Source organism: Astatotilapia calliptera, chromosome 6, assembly GCF_964374335.1.
Source record: "Astatotilapia calliptera chromosome 6, fAstCal68.1, whole genome shotgun sequence".
Taxonomy (NCBI): Eukaryota; Metazoa; Chordata; class Actinopteri; order Cichliformes; family Cichlidae; genus Astatotilapia; species Astatotilapia calliptera.
Genome location: NC_137427.1, coordinates 2,847,756 through 2,871,408, shown reverse-complemented (window position 1 = coordinate 2,871,408; position 23,653 = coordinate 2,847,756). Strand labels below are relative to the sequence as shown.

The window sequence follows — 23,653 nt, the reverse complement described above, 5'->3', positions numbered from 1 at the left end:
ATCACATTTTATCAGTAACAAATGCACAGGTTTATTGCATATGAATGAGTTCTGTTGATTTAAGTTGTCTAAGTTTCTGCCAAAGCAAAACACAAGTGCGTAACCAACGTCCTTGACTGAACTGAGTAAATCCAACATGTTCTTTTTTCCAGTGGAGTGATGAGCTGTTCTGTTTATTTAGAAAAAACAATGTCTGTTTTATTAAACTGAGGAACTGTGTAAATATGTGTGCTGAGCTTTGACAGTGATAACACACACCGACACAAGGTATATGTCAGCTTTTTATAAACATTGTCTGTATATTTTGTAAGTTTTGTCTTTGTTGTTTTCCTTTTAATGATACGGGCTAATTTTGTCTGAAATTAAACAATAATAATAAACAACAAAAAGATAAGAAAAAGAAAAACAGTGCAAGAAGACAGGAAGCCCAGATGTCCCAGTTTTACACTGGGATTTCAAAGCAGCTTACATTTGTTGATCTGTACGAAGCTCACAGCGGGAAAATTTGTGTCAAAATCCTGCGTGGACATGCGACGTCGTCTCTGCGTATCAGGCGATTGGTGCACACACACCTGGCGTGTAGTTTTAGACTTTTGTATGCACAGAAGAGCTTTTGAGGGAGAAAAATATCCGATTCGTGAAGCTGGACTTAAATAATTAAACGTAAATAATAATAATAATCACTATTTATGATTTTTAATTGATAAAGTCATTTGTAAAATACGTGTGATCAAAGTGCTTCGTTTGTGGGTTGGAGCATGAGCCTGTGAATCCTCAAAAGTTACACACAAATCACTGCACATATATGTGAATCTTAGTTTATGCTTGTGGATTGTATCATATACATTCGTGTTACCTTATCGTAGCAACAGTACAGCAACACAACAAAGACTCAAATCAAATTTAAAAAGTTTAAGCGTGATCTTGTATCAAAATGTAAAATAGTCAGAAAAATGTGTTCTATTTTTGTGGACGTCTACACAAATGCACCTTTTTTGACATCACAACTTTGAAACTGCTCACTGGAATTGTGTTTTGTACGTGCAGCATTTATGCTCTTGACTTATTATTGGTTTCCCTGGAAACCAAGAACAATGAAGGTTTATTGTAACACAAACCATGATCATTTTGTAACCCCAAGCAAGTAATGTATTTCTTAAACCTAGTTGATTAGTTTTTATTTGGTAATTTGAATGTTTATAACCAAATACTTCTAGTATTGCATCGCTCCAAACATCTAATTCTAAATGTATAAATGTAATCAAGTAGATGTTTTTTGTGTTAATCTAACTATAGTTTAACAAAAAACAAATTAAAACATAACTGAAGTGCAGAGAATATAAAGAAATGAAAAACACAAAAGAGAGTTTTAGAAAAAAGGTATAAAAATGCGTTCTGTGTTGGGCCTCGCTGATTCACACCACCACCAATCCCTCCTGTTTCCAAACGTGAACATCTCTGCCTTCATCCTTTTTCCTGATTAAAACAGGAATCAGGTTCACAAGTCTATAGATTAAATGTACTGAGTATGAACTATTCCACAAACTGATGAAAGAATACAGGGAAATTGGAAAAAACGTTTCATATCTCTACCAACCAACCTGCAACCAAGAAAATGCAACATCAGTGCAAATTTATACCAAAGAAACTGGAAAAAGGTTGGGTTTGAAAAGGAAACCTCTAAACCTCCAGATGCTAGGTTTTGAAAGAACTTCAGGATACATCAACAGAAATTAGAACGGGAGGATACAAATAAATGAAAAACTGGTGTTAGGGTTTGTGCCCCGGATTCTGAATTAACAACCAATTAAACGCTCAAAACTGTAGTGTGACTGTCTTACACACATCCAAAATTTGCAATTTGTTTCAAATTATTACCCAGGTAAAATAAGCATTGAACGTGTCGCCAGTTTTCAAAGTAAATATATTTCTAAAGGTGCTCTCGACATTAAATTCCCATCAGATATCAGCAACGACCCAGCCAATCCACACGTGCAAAGAGATGTCCATAAATTAAGCTACATGTAATAATGCGAAACAAAAACCCTTCTATGGACTCTGAGTTTTGGTCCTTTCTAGATTTTCGGATGGATTCAGGTCATGTGATTGGCCGGACCGAGTGTCAGGATTGCTTTCTAATTACTGATAGATTTCACTCATGTCATGACTTTCCGGGCTTTTTTGCACTTCCCTTTCCTCTTGAATAAAGCACTCCTGGGCCAGCAGGTTTGTCTGTACTTCATTAGAGATGCACTGCACTGAAGTGTTGTATATTTATACAGTATACTACACGGTGCAGAGTGACAGAAAGAGCCATGTCGCAGTGAGTTCTAAAGCCATCTTCCTGGTATGACTCTCAGAGCGCAGTGGTAAAAAAAACATCTAAGGGCGAAGTGCAGTCGATGGCTGTTGGATATAAATATTATCGTCAAGTACGCGGATAATTGCAGACTGAAGCTCATGCATGAGAGAAAACAACTTCTATGCGTCTGCATCGTGGCGTGTATGTTTTTCTTCTGGGTTTTCATTTGCTACTGTAGCAGTAATCTTGGGAGGCCAAGGTGTGAAACAGGGTGTGGGTCCCAATGAGCTCACCCGAAACTCTGGCTGATTGGGACCCACACCCGGTTTCACACCTTGGGTCAGGCGATTAGAGGATCATCAGGGGGTCCTTTTGTCCCTCTGTGGGGGGACACTCCCACTAGGTTTAAATCTGGGACTCTCCACCATTTGACCTTAGAACTGAAGAAGCTTCTCGGATGAGAGGTGAAACGTCTTCAAGCAACTTAAAGAAGTCCAGACGCTTTTCTTTGCAAGCTCCTATAACAGTGTGTGTTTATGATTTTTTTAGTATATAATGGAATTTTTTTGGAAGTGTGATGCCGAAAGTAAAAGGACGTAAGCAGGGCTAAAGTTTGAAGTGTAGTGCGGCCTCGTCTGTTGTACGGCATATGTAATACATCCATGGAAGTAGTTAAAAGAGAATAAAATATATTTAAACTGCATAGAAAACATTCCATAAAGGCTTTATGAAGACACTCTCTAGCCTTTAGCAAAGCATTGTTTTACATTCTCGCTTTCTGATGCACAAATTTTAAAAATGTAGCTTTTATCTTGATCCAGTCTTTTTAAAATTTCTCCAGTCTTTCAGTTTTCCTGCTCATTGTCATGTTCCCTTTGTTGCTTTTGTCTTCAGCTGGCTGCTTTATAGCTTTCAGATCCCCATGCACAGTTGTATATACATTGTTTACATTTCTACATGAATATCATAAAAAAAACTCCCTGTACTGTGTCTTTTTGCAGTATGGCAGGCAAAGATATTGTGTATTACAGTCATGATCAGTAAAGTTTAAAAGTGAAAAACTGTATATTTAAATGATATTCATAGATTCATGAAAGAACGTTTACAGTGTGTCTGTTTGTTTTTCCGATGTCGGATTTTTGTATAATGTTGCTGCAGCCATCTAAGAATATTCATAACAGGTTTCTGTGTGAAGCAGAGCTCACCTTCTGCATATTTATGTAATCGTGACATTTTTAAATACTTAAAACTTTTAAACACATTTTGTGAAAGACATCAAGAATGTCAGTGAACAGTTTCAGTATGCATTTACTCACACTGTTTCATTGCACCACTTCATTACACAGGTCTAGAGACTGGTCAGCAATACCTTGGTCAACTGACCATCAGTAGGGAAAAGTGTGTATTCTCTGACTAGCTGGCGAGTGGATGCGCTTAGATGGATGTGTGAAATCAATAACATGGACAGTGCACCATAAACCTCCTTGTAATTACTTTGGTTGCTTGCAGACTGCTGATGTAAACTGTAGTTTGCATGGAAGATGGCGACTTGTCAGCAAACACTTGCTAACTCGTGTGAAACTTGTGTGATGGAAACCGGAAATGTTGAATGTTGCAGAGTGAAAGTTTGGCCTTACAGCTGAAACCAACATGTTTCAAAAGACACAACTTTTGCTTTGAAGGTGAACACTTCCGCTCCCTTAAGGCCAAAACAGAGAGAATGAGGAGGAGCTTCTTCCCCCAGGCTATTCGGGCCCTGAACCAGGTGTAGGACTGGAGTCTCCCACACACGCCACTATAAGACTGGACTCTCACACACGTCACCACACGCATCACCACACATTTCCTATAATCCTATAATTTATAATCTTTATAATCTCTTCTGCTATTTGCACATTCTTTACTGTAAATTCCTAAGTTAATTTGTAAATTTTTGTAGTAACCTGTAAATTGTAAATATTGTAAAACTTTTTTTCTGTCATTTAATGGTCGGGCATTGTACAGCTACAAGCATTTCACCTCCATGTCATACTGTGTATGGTTGTGTGTGACAAATAAAATTTGAATTTGATTTTGAACTGTATCTGTGTTCAGTTTGTGTCACACTCCTCATGGTTTAACTTAGTAAGTAGTTGGCAGAAATGACACCATCTTCAAACAAAGTACGGGAAACTGCATCAACTACAGCAATCTGCAGGCCACCAGTGCATTCGTAAGACGGTTATTGGTGAAGCACTGTATACCTCTTTGCAACCAGTTTCACCTACCAACAAGAAGAAACTACTTCCAACAACTACTGGTCAGGAAATGGTCTCATTCTTTCTTAGTGACCAGTGGTTATCACTGACCAGTCTCTAGGCATAGTGATTTCCAGCAGCTACCTGCAACCTGCTGAAAAATACTTGTTTGTCCTAGTGATCCGTGGTTGCTGACTGGTCTGCAGGCATGTGGTTCTGGGTTTTATGGGGTTTGATAGGTGGATATATTATATTGACCCTTGACAAATGATTTAAATAAAAATGTGCATATTTTGCTTTAATTATTGAAAAAGACAGTTAAAAATAATCCAGTTCATTTTTCTATCTTCAAAATGACCAGGAGCAGTGGTCAGCTCTTGGGTGGTACAGTATGAGTTCACTGATAACATGTGTCTGCATTTACTCAAGTATGTCTACATCAGGTTATTAATGCTGCAATCCATGCCTGGATTATAAATACAGCAGCAGTGACCGTAATAGTCCTGCTGGGGTTCATGTTGCCATGAGCACAAAAGGGACTTAATCAAGTCTGTGCTCTTTCCCCTCCAACACTGAATTCTCAAGAGGAGTCTTTTAATTGCAGCAAGTAATTCACCAAGTGTTCATCAGACCTTTCTGATTAAATTTCAGGTCAACAGACTACGGAGCAACGTACCAGAAGCTGAATGACAAAGTAGGAGCAAAGACAATACTCAGTTATTTGTACGTGAGCCCCAACAACAAGAGAAAGGTAATGGTCCTCTTTTGTCATTTCTTCTGTATCCTATTTTAAAAATTGTCTTGACTGTATGAGTTACTTTTGTTTGCTCCTCACGGTTGGCATGCCAGTCACACAGTATGCAGTATTGAATGCATGCAGACATATTGATGTGGTCTGACTCACTGGTCTCGGTTTGATGTCTCTTCTCTGTCGCTGCCTACAGTCTCAGTAAGAAGCACTGAACTCACTCATTTATTAACAAGTTCAAACCAAAATGACAGTTAGCTGACAGAAAGGAACAATCTCTCCCAGTTCTACATGGATATAAATCAATTAGAAGTCAGACAACCCCTTCAATCAGTGCCCCTGCCCTTCCTTTGGTTTGGGTCATTTGATGGTATTAACCACCTGTCTGTGTTCACAGTCGCTTTACATGACTCCCTTTACACAACTCTAATCACGAAGTTTTTCAGTTAATTACCATCTAATTATGAAAAGGGAATGCAGCCCCAATTCAGTTCAGATGCTGGCCATATGATATAGGTTGTTGGGCAGTGACTGTTACGCCCCTGAGGTCTGTTAAAGGTGCTGAACCAGATGATGAGATGATGAACCTGAACACGGAGAGAGACATCCAGGACTCAGCAGAAAGGCTTGAATGTCCTTCTGTTATCGTCAGCAAAGCATTAAGAGACTTTCTCTGACCGTGGGATTTTCTACAGCATAATTTAGTGAGAAATTTTTGAGGAAATGGTAAATGGTAAATGGCCTGCATTTGTATAGTGCTTAGGAAAACAACTACAGATCAGTCTGTCTTTGTTAACACACAAACCTGGGGAGTCTGGAGACAATCTGCAGGATATGACCCCTGCTCCACCAGACAAGATCTCTTTATACTGTATATGAAAACTCCTTCACCAGAATTACCACTGGTGAGGATATTCTCCTGTTTTGGACACTCAAATAAAACCCTTACAACATAAATACTCCGAATCCCCCAAAAATAATTCAGCATCTAGTTTCTGAGAACATGTTGCAAAAAACAACCTCAATACTAACCCTAGACGCCTCACCATTGACCTGGCACATGTTAGCATGTAAAAAGCCCAACCTTTCATTCTAAAATCCACTGTCATCTACAGGTTGGTCTACAGTGGCAACAAAAGAACCGAAAATCTTAGAAATCAGAGTCTGAGAATTGCAGCTTATGACTTTTATCAAAATATCTTCAGGCTATGACTTCCTGTTGATCTAGTGATGCTCCAGAAAAACAAGTTTATGATATTCTGTCCTAAGATCCCTACATCCCACAGTCCGTATCTCGACTTGTCTTCGTGTTATATAGGTCAATATGAGAAATGACAGCATTTACAGACAGTTTTTGCAACCTTACACTTTTAAACGATCGGTGTAGAAACTCATCATCATAGAGTAAATGTGATAATTGGCTTTCCCATTTTTCTTTCTGCTTCAGAGATGCTGGAAATTTCCAATGATACCGTTTGACTAGATGTCATCTGTCTACCCCTCTATATCTGCAAAATTCAATCAATACTGATAATCACAGCAAAACAGGAAATTCTTACTGACCACAATACTTAATCAATGAAAGACACAAAAACAGGAAAAAGAAAATGTGGTCCAGGAATAAGGAGAAATTTTAGCTTTCATCTGATGACAAAATACATGATGGGAAGTTATCAATCAGGCATAAGCAGTATATAGTACCTCAAATTAAAAGCCCTTTTGCCAGAAGGCAATGCAACAGTTCTGGCAAAGCAAATTATTTGTCCTTGCAGCCCTATGCGTTTTAATAGTTTTTTTCAATAAAGTCAACCAAGTCAAATACATTGGATGGGCCTAGTTTTTCCTATAAAGAGCTGAGTTGCTTTATCCCTTTAAACGTAGATGATGAACTGAAGCTGAACGTGGATGTTTTCAGCCTAATCATTGGGAGCTGCTTGGATATAAATCATAGGTTTTCTCAGCTGGTTTAGGGTTGGATGGGGTTGCTGAGGCAAGCTCTCTATACAGGCTTAAAATATATTAGAGGCAGCACATCAGCAAATGGTCAGAGTTAACCACTTTTCTGTGCTCAGGTCCATTTGGGTCAATTTTGCCAGGTTCCATTATGGCTTTGGTCCATTAGGGTTTTGGGCATCTCTGATTGTGTGTTTGTGTATTTCTATGTTTTAAATTTTGTTTTGTCCATGGCTATTTTGGGTTTATGAAACACCATAATTAATCCACACATTTTTGCCAGACCCTAAATATCCATTTTTTCTCTTGTCTTTATTTGTCACATCCATCTAAATGTTAGTGTAACAACAACACTAGACTAGTGATTACCGTTTTAAGTTCCCAATTCTAAGCATGTCTGTTTGGGACTTGGTTTAAGTAAGCTGTAAAATCTCTTCTTCTTGCATGTTTGTATTATTCATGCTTTTACGATACATATTTGTCCAACTATGGAGTCTTTATGACATGCCTCTTATTTGCATCAAAATGAGTGGCAGACTGGGGTAGAAATGTTCGTATTAGCAAGGCTATCTTCTGTTTTATTGCTTGTAGAGTGATGGGATCTGGGCAAACCCAAAGAAGATGTCTCTAATGATGCAGAGAGACAGAGAGACATCACAGAAACATTTCAGTCCACAGAAACCAGCAATCACCAGTTTCACAGAGCAGAAAACAGATGAAGGCCAGCAAATAACTTGACATGTTGCTAATGTCACACACGCATTGCGACACACTTTCTACCACAAAGCCAAAATGTCAGTCAGCCATACAAACCATCACGTGCCAGATATACACAAACATGAGCCTAAATAAGCTCTTTCACACAAAGTTACGCATTCATATATTCTTTGTCTCACACTTACGCTTTTTTCTCTCACACATCCATAGTATCACCATATTGCCAAAATATGACGTGTAAAATAAAAATGCTACTGAAAGCGTCCTTGTCAGTCTATAGAGAGTTTATTACATGCAAAACATACTAGTAATGTTGAGCAGAGGAAAAATGACTTGGTAAACTAGGCTTTGTTTCATCTGCAAGATGTAAAGTAGAATTTGAGAGCAGTATGCTCATTGCGCTCATTGATAATGTTAGGCAAGCTGAGGCTAGCAAAACACATCAAATTCACTTTTTATCTGTCAATAATGTAACATAGAATTCATAAGTGAATGGCTTAAGACTACAGATTTTATAGATTCAGATTGCATAGACACTCTTTAGCCCAAGCAATGGGTGTTGGACATCACTGGGTGCTTTATTCTCCTTGAAATAAGGAGACTACACTACACATTTATAGAGCATATCTATAAGTTTTTAATCAGGAAATGAAGATTTTCCAACATAATTGTTAATCGGGAACAAAGAAGAAGGAGAGTTTTACACTGCATTTCTGTGGGAACAATCAGTGATTCAAACTGGATTCCACATAAACTGTTTGTTCTGCTGTGTGTTTGCTCACTTATCCAACTGAGGGTCATGTGGGGATTGGAACTTGTCCTAGCTACTGTAGGCAGGACTGGTCACTGACTTGATGCAGGGATAACACAGAGAGACAAACTACTATTCAAAAACATACACATGTATGCACAATTAAGAACTATGTCTTTGGACTGTTGAAGGAAGCTGGAGTACCCAGAGAGAACCCACTTGCACATGTGGAGAAAATGTAATCTCCACGCAGAAAGGCCCCGGTGGATTCGAACCCAAAAAATATTCTTTCCAAGAAAATCATAATCTAGTGGGTTATTAAAAGTTTCTTATATCACACATGGTGGCCAGCACGGTTCGCAACTGAGACTTCTGTTGATAAATCCCAAAGTGCTTGAGTACTTGCTTATGCTATGCTATGCAAATGTGCAGATGGTAACTGATCTCAGAGCAGTGAAAGCAGAGCCAGTAGCAACTTTTCTAGCATGTTAATTTCCTGTTAGTTTCTCGTAACACTGGAGGTTTATCCACAATGCACAGAGTACCAGGAAAAAGACCTGCTGGCCTCTAAGTTAGCCCAGCTCAAACTTTTGTTAAATGGGCCACAGACACACCAATGAAATGAACACATACTTAAGTGGAATTGGACTGAGAGTCAAACCTCCTTCATGCATACTGGGACCACAGTTGGCACTGATAGACGATGAGAAAAACTTACTGGACTGAACACTGTTTGAGACGTAAGGAGAGAGATTTGGTCTTAATTTATGTTTTAAGATGAAACTGGGCAAGCACTAACTGCCTTGCTTGCCCCGGGGCAATGCTACTGATTTGAGATATCCTGAAATACAGTTAATGTGTAAGATGTAATTGATGTGGGGCGAGCAGTCAGTCACTTTTGCAGCACATTAGCAACATGCATGGTAGGTTTCCTTTTGTCAGTCAAATCTACAAGTCTGCATTTAGAATTGGCTTGTAGGATGCTCACTTGAGGCTTTGGATCCAGCCTCAAGTGGACAGCAGAGGAACTGCAGCTTTGGCAGTTTCTTTCATTTCTCACATCAGATCCTGGACATCACTGTCCTGGATACCATTTTCATTTTATTCAGATAAGACACAAGACAGTATTCATGATGTCATTGTGAAATAGGGCAATTATCCTGTCATGAGCTGATACAAGAGAGCATTTATCTTGCTTAGATAATATGTCTGAACCAAATCTAATTGCAGTCGATTCAATATTTGTTGTAATACTTCATCCTGATGGTAGCATTAGGCTGACATATAGCAGGATAGACTGACATTGTTATCTACTGCTAGCGTCGCTAACATTAAATAAAAAAAAAGAGTGGAACCAGAGAAGAAGCAACTCTATAAAGCACTCCAGACTCAAACTGTTTTTTCCTCCATTGTTGCTGTTTCCACATACTTGGAAAGTAGGGAAGCAGTAGAGACTGCAGGTTCGTCAGTCACCCCAGGCACAGCACCATGTGACTACTGCTGGTGGCAGACAAAAGCCCCTCTCTTCATCAAGTAGTGGAAGTAAATCAGGCCTGTGTGGCTGTGGGGGATAGTGGGAGTAAAGCAGTGGAGAGGGACAGAGAGAAACTGCACAGGGAGCGAAGGAAAGAAAGGGAGCAGGGGGGAAAGAGACAGCACATAAACTGACAGGGAGCAAGTGAGCATGGAAGAGTGGCGATGGGAGTACAGGGAAAAAACATGACAGAGCAAAAAAATAAATAAACAGAGGCATGGCCCGGGGGTCACTTATGGAGAAAACAGACTGACAACACAGCAATTACATCAATTTTCATATTGTGGCTTCATACTGAGGCTGTACATGAAAGAACAGAGCTCGAGTACACATTAGGGGAAGTAATTTGGGGTTTTAGCCGGAGATTTTGTGTGAGAGCACATTATTACAGTAAATGGCTGGGATGGTGAGTGCTGGTTAACAAAAAAAAAAAAAGCACACAGATTGCAGTCATACAAATGGCTATTGCCTCTAATGGTTTGAAAACAAAAGGGATTTTTCCAGGGGAAGCATTTGAGTGACAGCAGAGTCAGTCTGAGCTGCTTTCCTCTCAGGCTCAGCCTTCTCTTTAAGGAATACATAATGACTCTTTTTCATCAATGTACCGAGTAAAAGAAAAGTCACAGGGCTCAAATGTTCTCTCGTGACAAAGGCCTTGAATGCTCACCCATTTGTGGGAGTGCATGCCTGTGTTTGTATGTGCAGTATTCCAAACAAGTATGGCCATTGTGGAGCTGTGAAGGCAACAATAGGCAGGTGGGTGGAATATGAATTCACCTCAGAAGAGACCTCTCTCCCACAGTCAGGCTTCAAAGACTTCTGTTCATTGTCTCGCTTTTCTGTATAAGTTCAAGGCTTAAAAGTGAACTTAAATATTTCATGTCCTCGAAGTGTCCTCAAAATAACAATGACAACAATAACAAAAAGAGAAATGTTTCACAGGAAGACAAACAGAATCCACACGAAAAATGTCCCGAGACTTGCATCATCATGCAAACGCTTTCATACATGAATACTTAGCATTTTATGACATTGATGCATTTCTGTGCAGCAGCAGTGAGGAAGGAAAAGTAAAAAAAACATTTTTTCACTCCTTTACCATCGTTAGTGAAATACCCAAACGCACATCATCAGCTTACAGATTTTATAGCTGGAATAGAAATGTGTAGGGCGGCTTCTGTCAGCCACGTAGTTCAATGATGGGATTAAGTTCCTGGAGGAATAACAAATGTTTAATGTGTCACTTTTGTTGAATGGAGTGTTGAAATGCGCGCAGTGTGTCACGAGACCAGGATTTTTACAGAAGTCATAAGTGGAATGCACAAAATGAAGAGAAGCATGTTAGCAAAGAATTGCATGAATTTAATTTTTTAAGGAGATTTCTGGTTTCATCAAATCAAGTCAAATAATAAAAGTAGAGAATGTTTGAAAAACAGTGGGGAAAAGCACCCAAATGAGACAAAATAAGAAAAATAACGAGTAAAAGTCAAGTTTGTTTTATTTTGCTTTTCCTTTGTTCTGAGCTGAAGCTGTTTTCTTGGCATTGGATGCTACAAGACAGCCTTTTTCATGGCTCTCTGATTCTGGACGTGCTGAATAAGTGGGGCACGGCTACTTTCTAAATCAAGCTGTGAAGCACAGATGCGGAGCAGTCTATTCCAGGGTTGCGGTGGTTTCTTCAGGTGCTGTTGCAGAAGAGAGTCTGGAAACAGTCAGGCTGTCAGACTGTGTTAAAAAAAAATCAGAAGTTTGCAGAAGTTGTGAGAACAAATTTTAATAGCATCGGGGTTAGATTGATTGCCATTGATGACTTTAACCTCACAGGGTCGACATCCTGACTTCCATCAGCAGGTCGATTGATGTGTCACTTTCCTGACACATTAAATTAACAGTTAACTTTAATTTGTAGCTTTTTTGTAGTTATATTGCAGTAATAAGGAAACCAGGACTTGGTGCTTTATTTTCCAAGTGTTACAGCTAAGTGTATTTAATGTTAAAGTCAAATATTAAAGATGATTTGATGATGAGAAAAGTGGTTTTGTTGGTGCATTTTTGATGAGAGGTGTGCATTGTCTCCCGTTATGTCTTCACAATAGCAGCCAGCTTGTGTTTTGCCAGTTGAGTGCTTTTAATGTGAAGCAGCAGGAGCAGAAAAGTTGATTTTGCATTAGCAATAACTTCTTCCAGCTCTGTCAGTGAGCATTGACACTATTTAATAAGATATAATTACACTGGAACATGCGTGCATCATTGCCTCTGAATCACTCGTGAAATACAAGAATTTTTTTACTCTGTGTTGAACATTAAAAGGATGCGGCAGGAAAACAATCCTGAGCAGACTCAAAGACTGTTATATGTTAAGGTTAAATAGGGTTAACTGAAGCTAAAAGCTCTGCTCTTCCCAGTTTGTCTTGTATTCTCTTACAGTCACGCTCAGAACGGCGAAATAGGACAACAATGTTGCATCATGTGTTTTTTCTTCAAATAAAATATCTGCTTTATGTTAAATAAATGCTGCTTTTTTTTTTTAAACATGCCTCTCTCAGAGACAGAAACGCTGAAGGAGAGAGATCAAAATGTGAGTGCTGTGTACTCGCTGATGTTGACAGGTTTGTTCAGCTCCACAGATTTACAGACAAATGCTTTTATTACCCGAGTTATTTTATTCATTTGTAATTCCTGTACATACTTTTAACTTCAGATGGTAACAAACAATCATACTTAATGAAGTGTTTCCCAGAATAAATGGATTTAAAATAAGAATAAACTGAGCTGTTTGAAAATGCAGCACTTAAAGCTCTCGGTGGGAAACACTTGTGTATGAAGCCTTGATTGTGTCTTTGCAATGTAGGTTAAAGCTTGATGGCCTCATGCTGCTCATAAATATGATTTATGTGGAGGCCTTTAAAGATATATGAATAGAATTTGTCTTTCATGCAGCAGCTTCAGTCCAGGACAAACATCCGTCGTTGAAACAGAGACATGAAAAGCTCTAAACGTGTTATTATTAGTGACGCAATGAAAAATCATTGTCACATTTCAAGATTCTGAATCTTTCCACTCTTGCTTTGGTCTTTTTGTTATGCAAAGAAAGACAGACTGTTATTTGAGGACAGTGCTAAAGTGAAAAGATGCAATTTTCCCCTCAAGACTAAAAACATCAAGATGAGAATGACTATTTATGGAGAATGCATATTCAAATAACTTTTATTACATATTTTCAGCAGAAAACGTTGCATAAACTAGCCAAGAGCTAAATTAGTGCTAGAATAAAATTGCGACGTCACTTCTAATTAAACAGGTCAATTCATTGCAACACATGCTTACTTACACCAGACAAACCTGGAGCAATACCACCTGGTGCATGTTCAGTGTACCGACAACACCACGTAGAGCTGCGTGTTGCATGGAGATAAGAAAAAGAAAAAGAGAGGTAAAGTGTCGTCTGGTCCACCAGCTTTTTAAGGACACGGTGCATGCCAAAATAATCGCAGCGAATCAGCCATGCTCCCATGGCCCGCACAGCAGTGGTTTCGTTTGAGGTGACGATGGTGATGGAGGTTCTGGTTGCTCAGAGGGGACGCAACATCTGTCAGGCCTAAGGCACAATCTCCAAATGGCTGCGGTGAGCGGAGAGACGAGCGCCCCGGAGCCCGTGGAGAGGCGCGGTGACAGAGGGGGGAGACAGACTCTGAGACGCAAATCCAGACGGACAGAGAGATGGAGGGAGATGGAGACGGGGCTGACAGAGTGTGAGGTGCTGAGATGGAAGAGGGAGAGAAGGGGAGTTGTAAAGAAGATAGGATGGGTAAATCTAGGTGAGCCGGGGATATTCCATCAATATTCTTTTACGTGCCTTCACGGGTCATTGCCCACTTTCTCAGCAGGGGATTGAAAGCTATACAAGTCAGTGTGTGCTGCTGTCAGAGTAAGAGAGCCGAGCTCCCCTTGAAAAGCATGCTAATGCAAAATGTTGTGGAAAAGGCCTCTCCAAATGACATATGTTGTTGTGTTATTTATTGATGATCGCTGTGAAGAATTCATTATTTCAGTAACTCGAGACAGATGAAGATGTCTGAAGTGGGATTGCTGCTGGTTAATTATCTAAATGGATCTTGTTTGTCTTGTCTCTGTTCATTCATAATGAACGTGTAGCTCTGTGTTTTCACACGCAGCTTGTGAGCTTCCAACTTATGTACTGCCATAAGGGGCAGCTAGCTGAGCCAAGATAGAAAACCCAATTATTGTGAGAGGCAGAAACTGACATGTTTGTCAGGTCTGGCAGGAGTCTAGGTGAGCTAAAATGTCAGGCGGCATTCAATTAGCATCGGGCTTAAATGTCTCCGATCAACAGACGGGAGTTTCGTTTAATAGGACGGATCTAACAGTTGAAGGCACCTGGTCGATGCGGAGGACGAGGCGGCGAGCGAGCACAGAAGTGATGATTATGAATATGTGCGTCAACTCTTCTTTGCTTTCATGGCCTGCACTTAGACGTAGCACAGTGGAGTGTGATGGCTTGAATATTCATCGGGAAAAAGTAGTGACAGGGATTTGACTTGTCTATGCAGACACTTAGCTAAGTTAACACGATTCCACGTGGATACACAGTAGCTCGTCTTGTGCTTGAGGACTACAGTTAAAACATTATTAATTTCACCAGTCTCTCCTCATATCTGTTAGCATTAGCTTTGTGGCCATTAAGCTGATAGAGGATGGTGTGTTTGTGCTGTTAACACTGATACAAGGGTCATGTAAATCACATGATCTGTTTTGGGGTAATTTAAAAACTAAGTCAGACTACTTCGGCTGTAAATGCTTTCTCATGTCAAAGAGCAAAAACACATGAAATATTTTTATTTTGAGCTACCAGAAACCACCATTACACCAGGTTGACAGTGTACTCTGAGTCAGTTGGGTAAACTGGTAGCACTCTGGAGCTATTGTTGCAAAAGAAGTGGAGTTTGGATCCAAACATGCCACACTGGTTGTGAGTTCCAGTCAAAAGGAAACAAGAAAGTGGTATTAGTCTGTGCAGCTTTCCTTTCAACACGAAGATGAGAAAATGCTTTCAAGAGACCAGCAGCTGTGCTCTCTGAACATTTCCTCTGATGCATTTAGTATATTTTTTAAACTGTGTTGTGTTTAGACTAAAACTAAACACAATGTCTACAGTTTCTGCCCAGAAGCAGTCAGAGTGCCCCAGCGTAACAAGTGGAAATCGAGACGGGAAATTTGGGCTCTCTCCTGCTCTTTCCCAACCCCAATCACAGAGGAAGACGACAATCTGCCCTTTCAGTCAGCTCAGCCGTCCATCTGTGAAAACATGTTCCTGCAGGACTGTCAACGTAAGATCAGTTCGACTGCTCAGAAACATATAGACATGCTGGATGCTGCCGTACCGTCGCCAGCGTATGTGGAGCTGAACAAAACTGATGTTCATCTCACTGCAACTGTTTCAGCTATTAGCTAAAAATCACCAGACTGCATTATTTCATAAATAAGTGAATTAAAACAAAGACATTTATAGTGTTTGTGAATTTTAAATGCTGATGATAATAAGCAAGTGTAAACAAAAACTGTTGACTGAATATATATTTAGAAAAACATCCACATATATATGCATGCAAATGTCTGCATGGATGTGGTTATAAATAAAGTCAGAACTTTAACATGCTGTTGCTGGAAAATAGAACTATGCTTTTTGAATGTTGCGTTATCATACAGCACAATGTGAAAGCAGCCAAATTAAGACAAATTGAAAAGCATCAAATTTGCAGTCCACGTTAAAAATATTGCCGAGTATGACTTCAGCAGATGTGATCCTAATTGCAGAGTTATTAAATGTACATCCAAGACAACCTCAGTGGAGTAAATTAATATATTTTTTAATATACACGGACAGGGAAAGACGAGCTCGTGTATCAGTTCTTCAACCGCAAAGAAAATGTCACTGTGAAAGAGCTGCGTCATGGGCCACAGAAGTTTATGAGAGACTACGAGTTAAAATCCATCAACTCTTTGTAAACCTTTAAGACTTGGAAGCTATAAAGTCGAAGTGAAATCAGTGCAGAAGTGCCTGAAGATCTAAGATTAGAAGTTTTGGATCTGTGAACACTTTTAACGACCAGCACAGAGAAGCTCATGTGGTTGTACAGATGCTTAGGGGAAAACGGCCCTTGGCTTCTTGGCTCTCTTGACCTCGGTTTGTATTTTACTGATGAGTTTATGGTCTCAACTATTGGTTTCAAGCCTTACTGGATACAGCATTATCAGTTTTTAAATTATGGTCCTGACATTACTTTGAAAAAGGAAGTTTAAGCTTTAGTGCGGGGCTTTCCTGTTACTGCAAATTTATGAGACACAAAATCTCAAGAATTCTCAATTTTTTTTTCTTTACAATCAGAACGACTGACATATTGCAGTTAAAGGTGATGCCTGTATGACGTACGTAATGAGTTTCATAAACAAAGGTGCCAGCCATATTTAAACCTAAACCATAAATATTTTCTAATCATAACTGAGTAGTTTTGGAATCCACACCTAACCACCAAGTGTCTGAAAACACTAAAGGCCATTACACACTGAGCGCGTTGTGAAAAAAACAACACATTTACAACCCTAACCCTAACTCAGAAAACGCACAATGAGGCCAAAAGACTGAATCAGGTGTGTGAAAACATCCATGAGAACATGTTCCTGGATGGACAAGCTAATCTTTTATGGCTTCTTCCTGCCTTGCATTTTTGGTTAAAGGTGCTGGCAGTGACAACAGGAGGTGCCGGGACCTTTAGCCTGTCCAGCACATGTTTACCGCTGACATTTTAACAACCTCTTGAGAATGCTTCACTCTCTCCTGGCTGAAGCTGCTCCACCTTTACTGCCCTTTGGCTTCACTTATGAGACTCAGTTCCTCTGGCTTAAGTAGCACCTGAAGCTGACTTCTGCTTCCCTTCAGCCTGTGCTGAAATAATCCAGAGTTCATTCTTTGGCTTTGAGCAACATTTGTAAAAAAAACAAACAAGATAATCCCAATCACTTCAGGACAAAGTGAACAGACAAACACTAGAAGTGATTTAGCAAAGTGATCTTCTTGTCAATAACTGTCTTTCTGTTGCTGCAATAAAGTCATAGTAAATAATAAGTATGAAGTAAGCAATACAAATAAATGTTTACAGCTGAAAAACTGTTGAACATGAAGACATTGTTGCACCTATTAAAATGAAGCGCCCCAGGACTTATTCACAATGCTGGTTAAGCGACTCTGTTCGCGCTCTACGACGTGTGTGTCGGCAGGATGAGAGGAGGTGGAGGAAAGATAAACTCCAGGCATCTTACGACATCCTACGTATTAGCCGCATGAAGTTTCAAACTGCTGCCAAAATGGCTAAAGCAGCTTTCCTTTCAAAAATTATCTCTACCAATGGTAACAATCCTCGAATTTTATTTAAAATTTTTAACTCTGTGGTCAACCCCTGCCCCACTATGCCGCTGCTGTGCTCCCCGGTTCTTTGCGAACAATTTTTAAATTATTTTTTAGATAAAGTTTCATCTCTCAAATCTGCTCTTCCTTTAATGACAGGCCCTGTGTTTACCCCTGACTGTTCCTCTACCTTCCATCAGTTTGAACCCATTTCACTCCCTACTCTTAAGCGTCTAGTTGAACAGCTGAACAATACTAATCTCGTATATGATGTTCTTCCATCTCGTATAGTCAAGGACTGTTTCAGTGCAATTGGACCTAGTATATTGTCCCTTTTGAACTCTTCTTTGCTTTCCGGCTGCGTACCATCAGCCTTTAAACATGCTATAATTCAGCCTGTTCTTAAAAAAAGGAACCTCGATTATAATGATTATGCGAACTATAGGCCGATTTCAAAGCTTCCGTTCTTGGCCAAAATTCTTGAGAAGATAGTTTTGCTTCAACTCCAGGCTTACCTGGATGAGAATAGCATAAATGATAAATTCCAATCGGCCTTCAAACCACATCATAGCACTGAGTCAGCGCTGCTTCGAGTTTTTAATGACCTTCTACTAATGGCTGATAATGGACGCTCCTCGGTCCTAGTGCTACTGGATTTATCGTCGGCATTCGATATGGTTGATCATAACATCCTATTGGCGAGACTTGAGCACGCTGTAGGCATCAAGGGTGCTGCTCTGGATTGGTTTAAATCATACCTCTCCAATCGGCTCTCCTCGGTTCATTTGGCCAATTCCTCTTCCTCCGCTGTACCTGTTTGCTGTGGTGTCCCTCAGGGATCTGTGTTAGGCCCTACTCTGTTCTCATTGTACATGCTTCCTTTAAGCGCTATCTTTGAGAAATATCACATCACTTTTCATTATTATGCTGATGACATTCAGATCTACTTTGAGTTAAATGATGACCTAGCTTCGTCCTTGAATTGTTTTCGAGAGTGCATGTGTGAGGTCAAGCAATGGCTCCTGGCAAATACTCTTATCCTCAATGATAAGAAAACTGAAATTGTGGTCTTTGGCAGTAACGTTCTCCGTGCCAAACTTCGTGATGCTTTTGGTTTTCTCACTAGTTCTTTCTCTGACACTGTTAGGAATCTGGGTGTCTTATTTGACAGCTCATTTAAACTTGATAAACAAGTGTCTGCTGTTGTTAGATCCAGTTTTTACCAACTCCGCCTTATCTCTAAGGCCAGGCAGTATATCCCGCATAAAGACCTGGAAAAGCTCATCCATGCCTTTGTAACTTCGAGGCTGGATTACTGCAATTCACTCTATTTTGGTCTCCACTCTGCCCTCCTTCACAGATTACAGACAGTCCAAAATGCTGCTGCACGCATTCTAACCAAAACTAGGAAGTTTGCCCACATTACTCCCGTCCTGGCTGATTTGCACTGGTTGCCTGTGAAATACCGTATCCAATTTAAAATTCTGCTGTTTACTTTTAAAATCACTAATAACACAGCACCGAGCTATCTTAAGGAACTCTTAAGCTCATATGTTCCTGCTAGGGCTTTAAGATCATCCTCACAGTTACTGCTGGTGCAGCCTAGATCTTGGTTGAAATCTAGAGGTGATCGAGCGTTTGCTCTGGCTGCACCAGAGTTGTGGAACAACCTTCCGATTGGCATCCGGGCGTCTGACTCTATTCAATCTTTTAAATCACGGCTTAAAACGTGTTTGTTTAATCTTGCTTTTTCTACCGGCTAAATGCTGGCCTTGTCTGCAGAGATTTATTTATTCTTTTAATTTTCCTATTATGCTTTTATTTCCGCTGTGTGTGTCTTGTCGCCATTGTGTTTTGATGGCATAGTTATATTGTGCTATAGTTATGTGCTATAGTTATATTTTTTCTATTGGTGGCTTTTCCTGTGAACATAATTTTACACTTCTATTTTTTTATGACTCTGTTTATACTTGTGTTAATTTGTTTTATGTTAAGCACTTTGGCATGCCATTGGTTTTTAAATGTGCTCTATAAATAAAGATTGTTGTTGTTGTTGTTGAAAGTGCTCAAGTCTGTGGAAAGTTTGAACTGTCCTTGACCCCCAACGTAACTGTGTCCAAAAATGCCACACTGGTTGTGATTTCCAGTCAAAAGGAAAAAAGAAAGTGGTATTAGTCTGTGCAGCTTTCCTGTGTCTGATTACAAATACAAGATCGTTGCTGGCTCCTGGGCTCCTGCTGGCTCCGTCAATCCCAGTTCAAACTGTAACCTCAGGTGGATTTAGGTATTTAGGTGTTCGCCTTCTCTGTCTTTTTTTATTATTATTTCTGCTCTGCAATCAAAAAGGATGAAGCAAGTCTAGCAACTTCTATTAAATCATCCCCAAAGGGGGCTTCCGGTGACGCCTTGATCTAATCAAGCAGCATAAGGAACGAGCTCCGTCCAGATTAATACATTACTCCTAACTACAATTTTTAAAACTCGGCAATTTCCATTTCAACCAGCATGGCATTGTCCCTGAGAGGCAAAGGATCCAGCAAACAGGATCAAAATAAAGATAAAGGCGAGCATTTGAAGCAACTAACTTTGTCCTCGAATGCAGATGCTAATGCTACTGCTAGCACTCGTGATGCAGAAACGAGGATATTAGCAGAACTGGAGAAGATAAGAAAAGATAACAAAGACGGGCATATGGAAACACAGCAAGCTCTGACGAGACCGGAGGCGTCTTTCAAGATTCTGAGAGAAGATATGACAAAGCTGGAAAACAGAACAATGGAGATGGAGGAGCAGATCGGCGACAACGAAGACTCCACCAGGCGTCATGAATGAGCCCTCCGGTACTTGTTAAATAGAGAAATGGATCTCACAGCATGATGCGAGGACATGCAAAATAGACTAAGGCGAAACAACCTGAGGATCTATCGTGTCCCAGAAGGGAGTGAGGGGAGAGATGTTAAGCTGTTTGTACTAGAGCTGTGCGAATCAACTCTTCAACTTCCCGCTGATCTTAACATTGGAATAGAGCGAGCACACAGAGTCCTCGCTGCTAAACCCAAGAACCCCGATGCAGCACCGCGCTCACTGGTGGTCAGATTCTGGGACTTCTCTGTGAAAGAGACCATTCTATGACAAGCCTGGGACCAGAAGCGTGTCTTATATAAGGGCACGCAGATATATTTTGACCATGATTTTTCCCCGGAACTGCAAAAGAGGAGGGCACTGGTACGAGATGCGGTAAAGCAATTAAAGCTGAAAAACATCAGAGCCAAGTGTGTGTTTCCAGCAAAACTGAGACTGTTCAAGGATGGTGGTGAGAAGACGTTCTCAAGTTTGATGGAAGCCCTGCCGACGCTGCAAGAGCTGGGGTTACAAGTGCGAGTCGACCAGAGGGAGCGCATGGAAACGGAGCAATCCCGGTGCCGACGGTCCGCTGGGGGAACTAGGGCAGGTATGACCCTCTCCCTTGCCGAAATAAAAACTTTCCTTATGGAGGACTGAGATGTCACTCCTGCCGAGTTAATTTTAGTTTTTCTTGGACATAAATGTTAGGAAGAGATAAAAAAAATTTTTTGCTTGTACAATGGATGGAAAGTGCGCACACAAGTGGATACCCCCCCCCCCCCCCACATACTTATATAGTCGCAATGAGCCGCTCTGCGAGCGGGCAACAGCGACGAAATAACACATTGTGTTTTTCCCCCACGGAGGACTTGTCACCACGCTCCGCCCAGGATACACCGCGGACTGGTTTGCTCAGGTTGTTATTAATCCAGTCGGGTACGTGGAAGCTACTGTTCTTAATGTTCTTTGTTTGTTTAGTTCTAAATGGTTTTGTTTATCTTGGCCTGAGACCAATTGTGGACCATTATTTCATTGAGTATAATAATTTAGTTTTGTCTGTATAGGATATGAGTCTAAGATATGAAAGATCTAATTTGTGTTTTGTATAACGTAAAGGGTTTGAATAGTCCAATTAAAAGGAAAAAGGTACTGAACCAAATGAAAAACTTTAGGTGCTCCATAGCAATGCTCAGGAGACTCACCTCTCTGAAAGGGAACACAGGAAGTTGGGGAGAGAGTGGGTTGAACAACAATATAGCTCTACTTATCAGGATGGGAGAAAAAGAGGAGTTGCAATTCTTGTTAGCCGGTCAACATATTTCCACCATGAAAATACATTTGCAGATAGGGAAGGGCGCTATGTGATGGTGATTAGCTCTGTAGGGAGGTCTAAAATTACTTTACTAAATTTATATGCACCAAACGAGGACTGTCCAAATTTCTTCAAGAATATTGCATCACTAAGAGCAGAAAAATCTGAAGGAATGATCTTGGTGGGAGGTGATTTCAATTGTACTTTGAAAGCAGCTGTCGACAGACTCCCGGCACACAATGGCCCCAAATCCAAAAAATCTTGTAGTTTAAATACAATGATTAAACAATTGGGCCTAGTGGATGTGTGGCGCCAGTTCCACCCCAAGAAAAAGATTTTACAGAGCAGATATTATGCAAAGTTTATAATTATGCATTATTTAAAGGTGATCCCCCCCCAGTCATGGTCTGAAGCTATTATTAGTGTCATCCATAAAGAAAGCAAGGACCCGACTTTACTCAGTTTGCTTTGTGTTGATTTAAAAATTCTTACAGCCATTATTGCAAATAGAATTCAAAAACACTAGTGAAACCTGACCAAACAGGTTTTATTTTCCATAGGCAAGGTTCAGATAATGTTAGAAGGGCCCTCAATCTTCAGATTATGGCACAGGAAAGGGACACCTCTTCAATGTTCTTGAGCCTGGATGCAGAAAAGGCCTTTGACCGGGTAGATTGGGACTTCCTGCAACAGACTCTCAGGCATATGGGCTTTAATGAGACTTTTATCTCATGGGTCCAAACACTATATAAAAATCCCAGGTCTCGGGTAAGGGTTAATGGTCACTGCTCCGACTTCTTCTCTCTAGGCGGTGGCACTAGACAGGGTGAAGTGTTATCGCCGTCCTTATTTGCTCTTAGTATTGAACCGTTAGCTGAACTGATCAGATCCAACCCTCTCATACAAGGAATTAGAGATGAAACCAATACACAACATAAGCTGTCACTTTTCGCAGATGATATTCTGCTATTTTTAGAGAATCCGGTCTCCTCTGTCCCAGCTCTTCTGAGCAACCTTAAAGATTATGGTACAGTGTCAGGTTATAAAATAAATACAAATAAATCTGAGGCGTTAATGATTGTTGGCAACTGGCCCACACAGCTAGATCATCTTGTATCTTTTAGACGCTCCAAACAGGGCTTCAGATACTTGGGGGTAATTATTACTCCTAAAACCAATCAGCTACTTGCACTCAATTATGATCGGTTGTTCAAGGAGATTAGGAGGGACTTGGACAGATGGAACCTACTCCCACTCACTTTTATGGGGAGGATTGAATGTATAAGGATGAATATTCTTCCACACCTATTATTCCTATTTCAGCACCTACCCATTTTGATCCCACAGTCTGCATTCAAATTATTAGAACGCATTACATCTAAATTTATCTGACAGAATAAACGACCAAGGGTCAGACTCAAAATGTTAATGTCTGGAAAGGAAAAAGGGGGCCTCAAATTGCCTAACTTCAGAATGTACTATTGGGCAGCTCAATTAAAATCAATGGCTGCCTGGATTATTCGTGATTCAGAAATGCAGTGGGTATCTATGGAAGAGTATTCATTACCAGGTATCTCCCTTCGGAGTCTCCCATTTCTCAACCCACAATCACGGAAAAAGATTAAAATAACTAACCCATGCCTCCCTCTTCCCGCTCCACCACAACCACCCACACATGCAGGGCCTTGGAGTAGGGGTATGTCACCAGGGTGCAGAGGAGGCTACCCCCCCCTCTGTCCCCTTCTGGCTGCCTCTGCCTCAATTTTATCCCACAACTTAGACATTCACATTACTCACACTCTCATTACACATACATATAGGATCTTGGGGGT

General features: G+C 40.3%; 1 protein-coding gene across 7 annotated transcripts in view; it reads left to right on the top strand.

The window, feature by feature from the left end:
- sorcs1 (sortilin-related VPS10 domain containing receptor 1) overlaps positions 1-23,653 on the top strand; it is a 203,731-nt gene that overhangs the window by 97,635 nt on the left and 82,443 nt on the right. For all 7 annotated transcript variants that reach the window (XR_013909575.1, XR_013909576.1, XR_013909577.1 and 4 more), the window contains exon 3: positions 5,191-5,290. Coding sequence is in view for 3 of the 7 variants with exons in the window: in XM_026169679.2 (XP_026025464.2) it covers positions 5,191-5,290 (100 nt within the window). In the remaining 4 variants the exon portion in view is untranslated. The remainder of the gene's footprint in view (positions 1-5,190; positions 5,291-23,653) is intronic.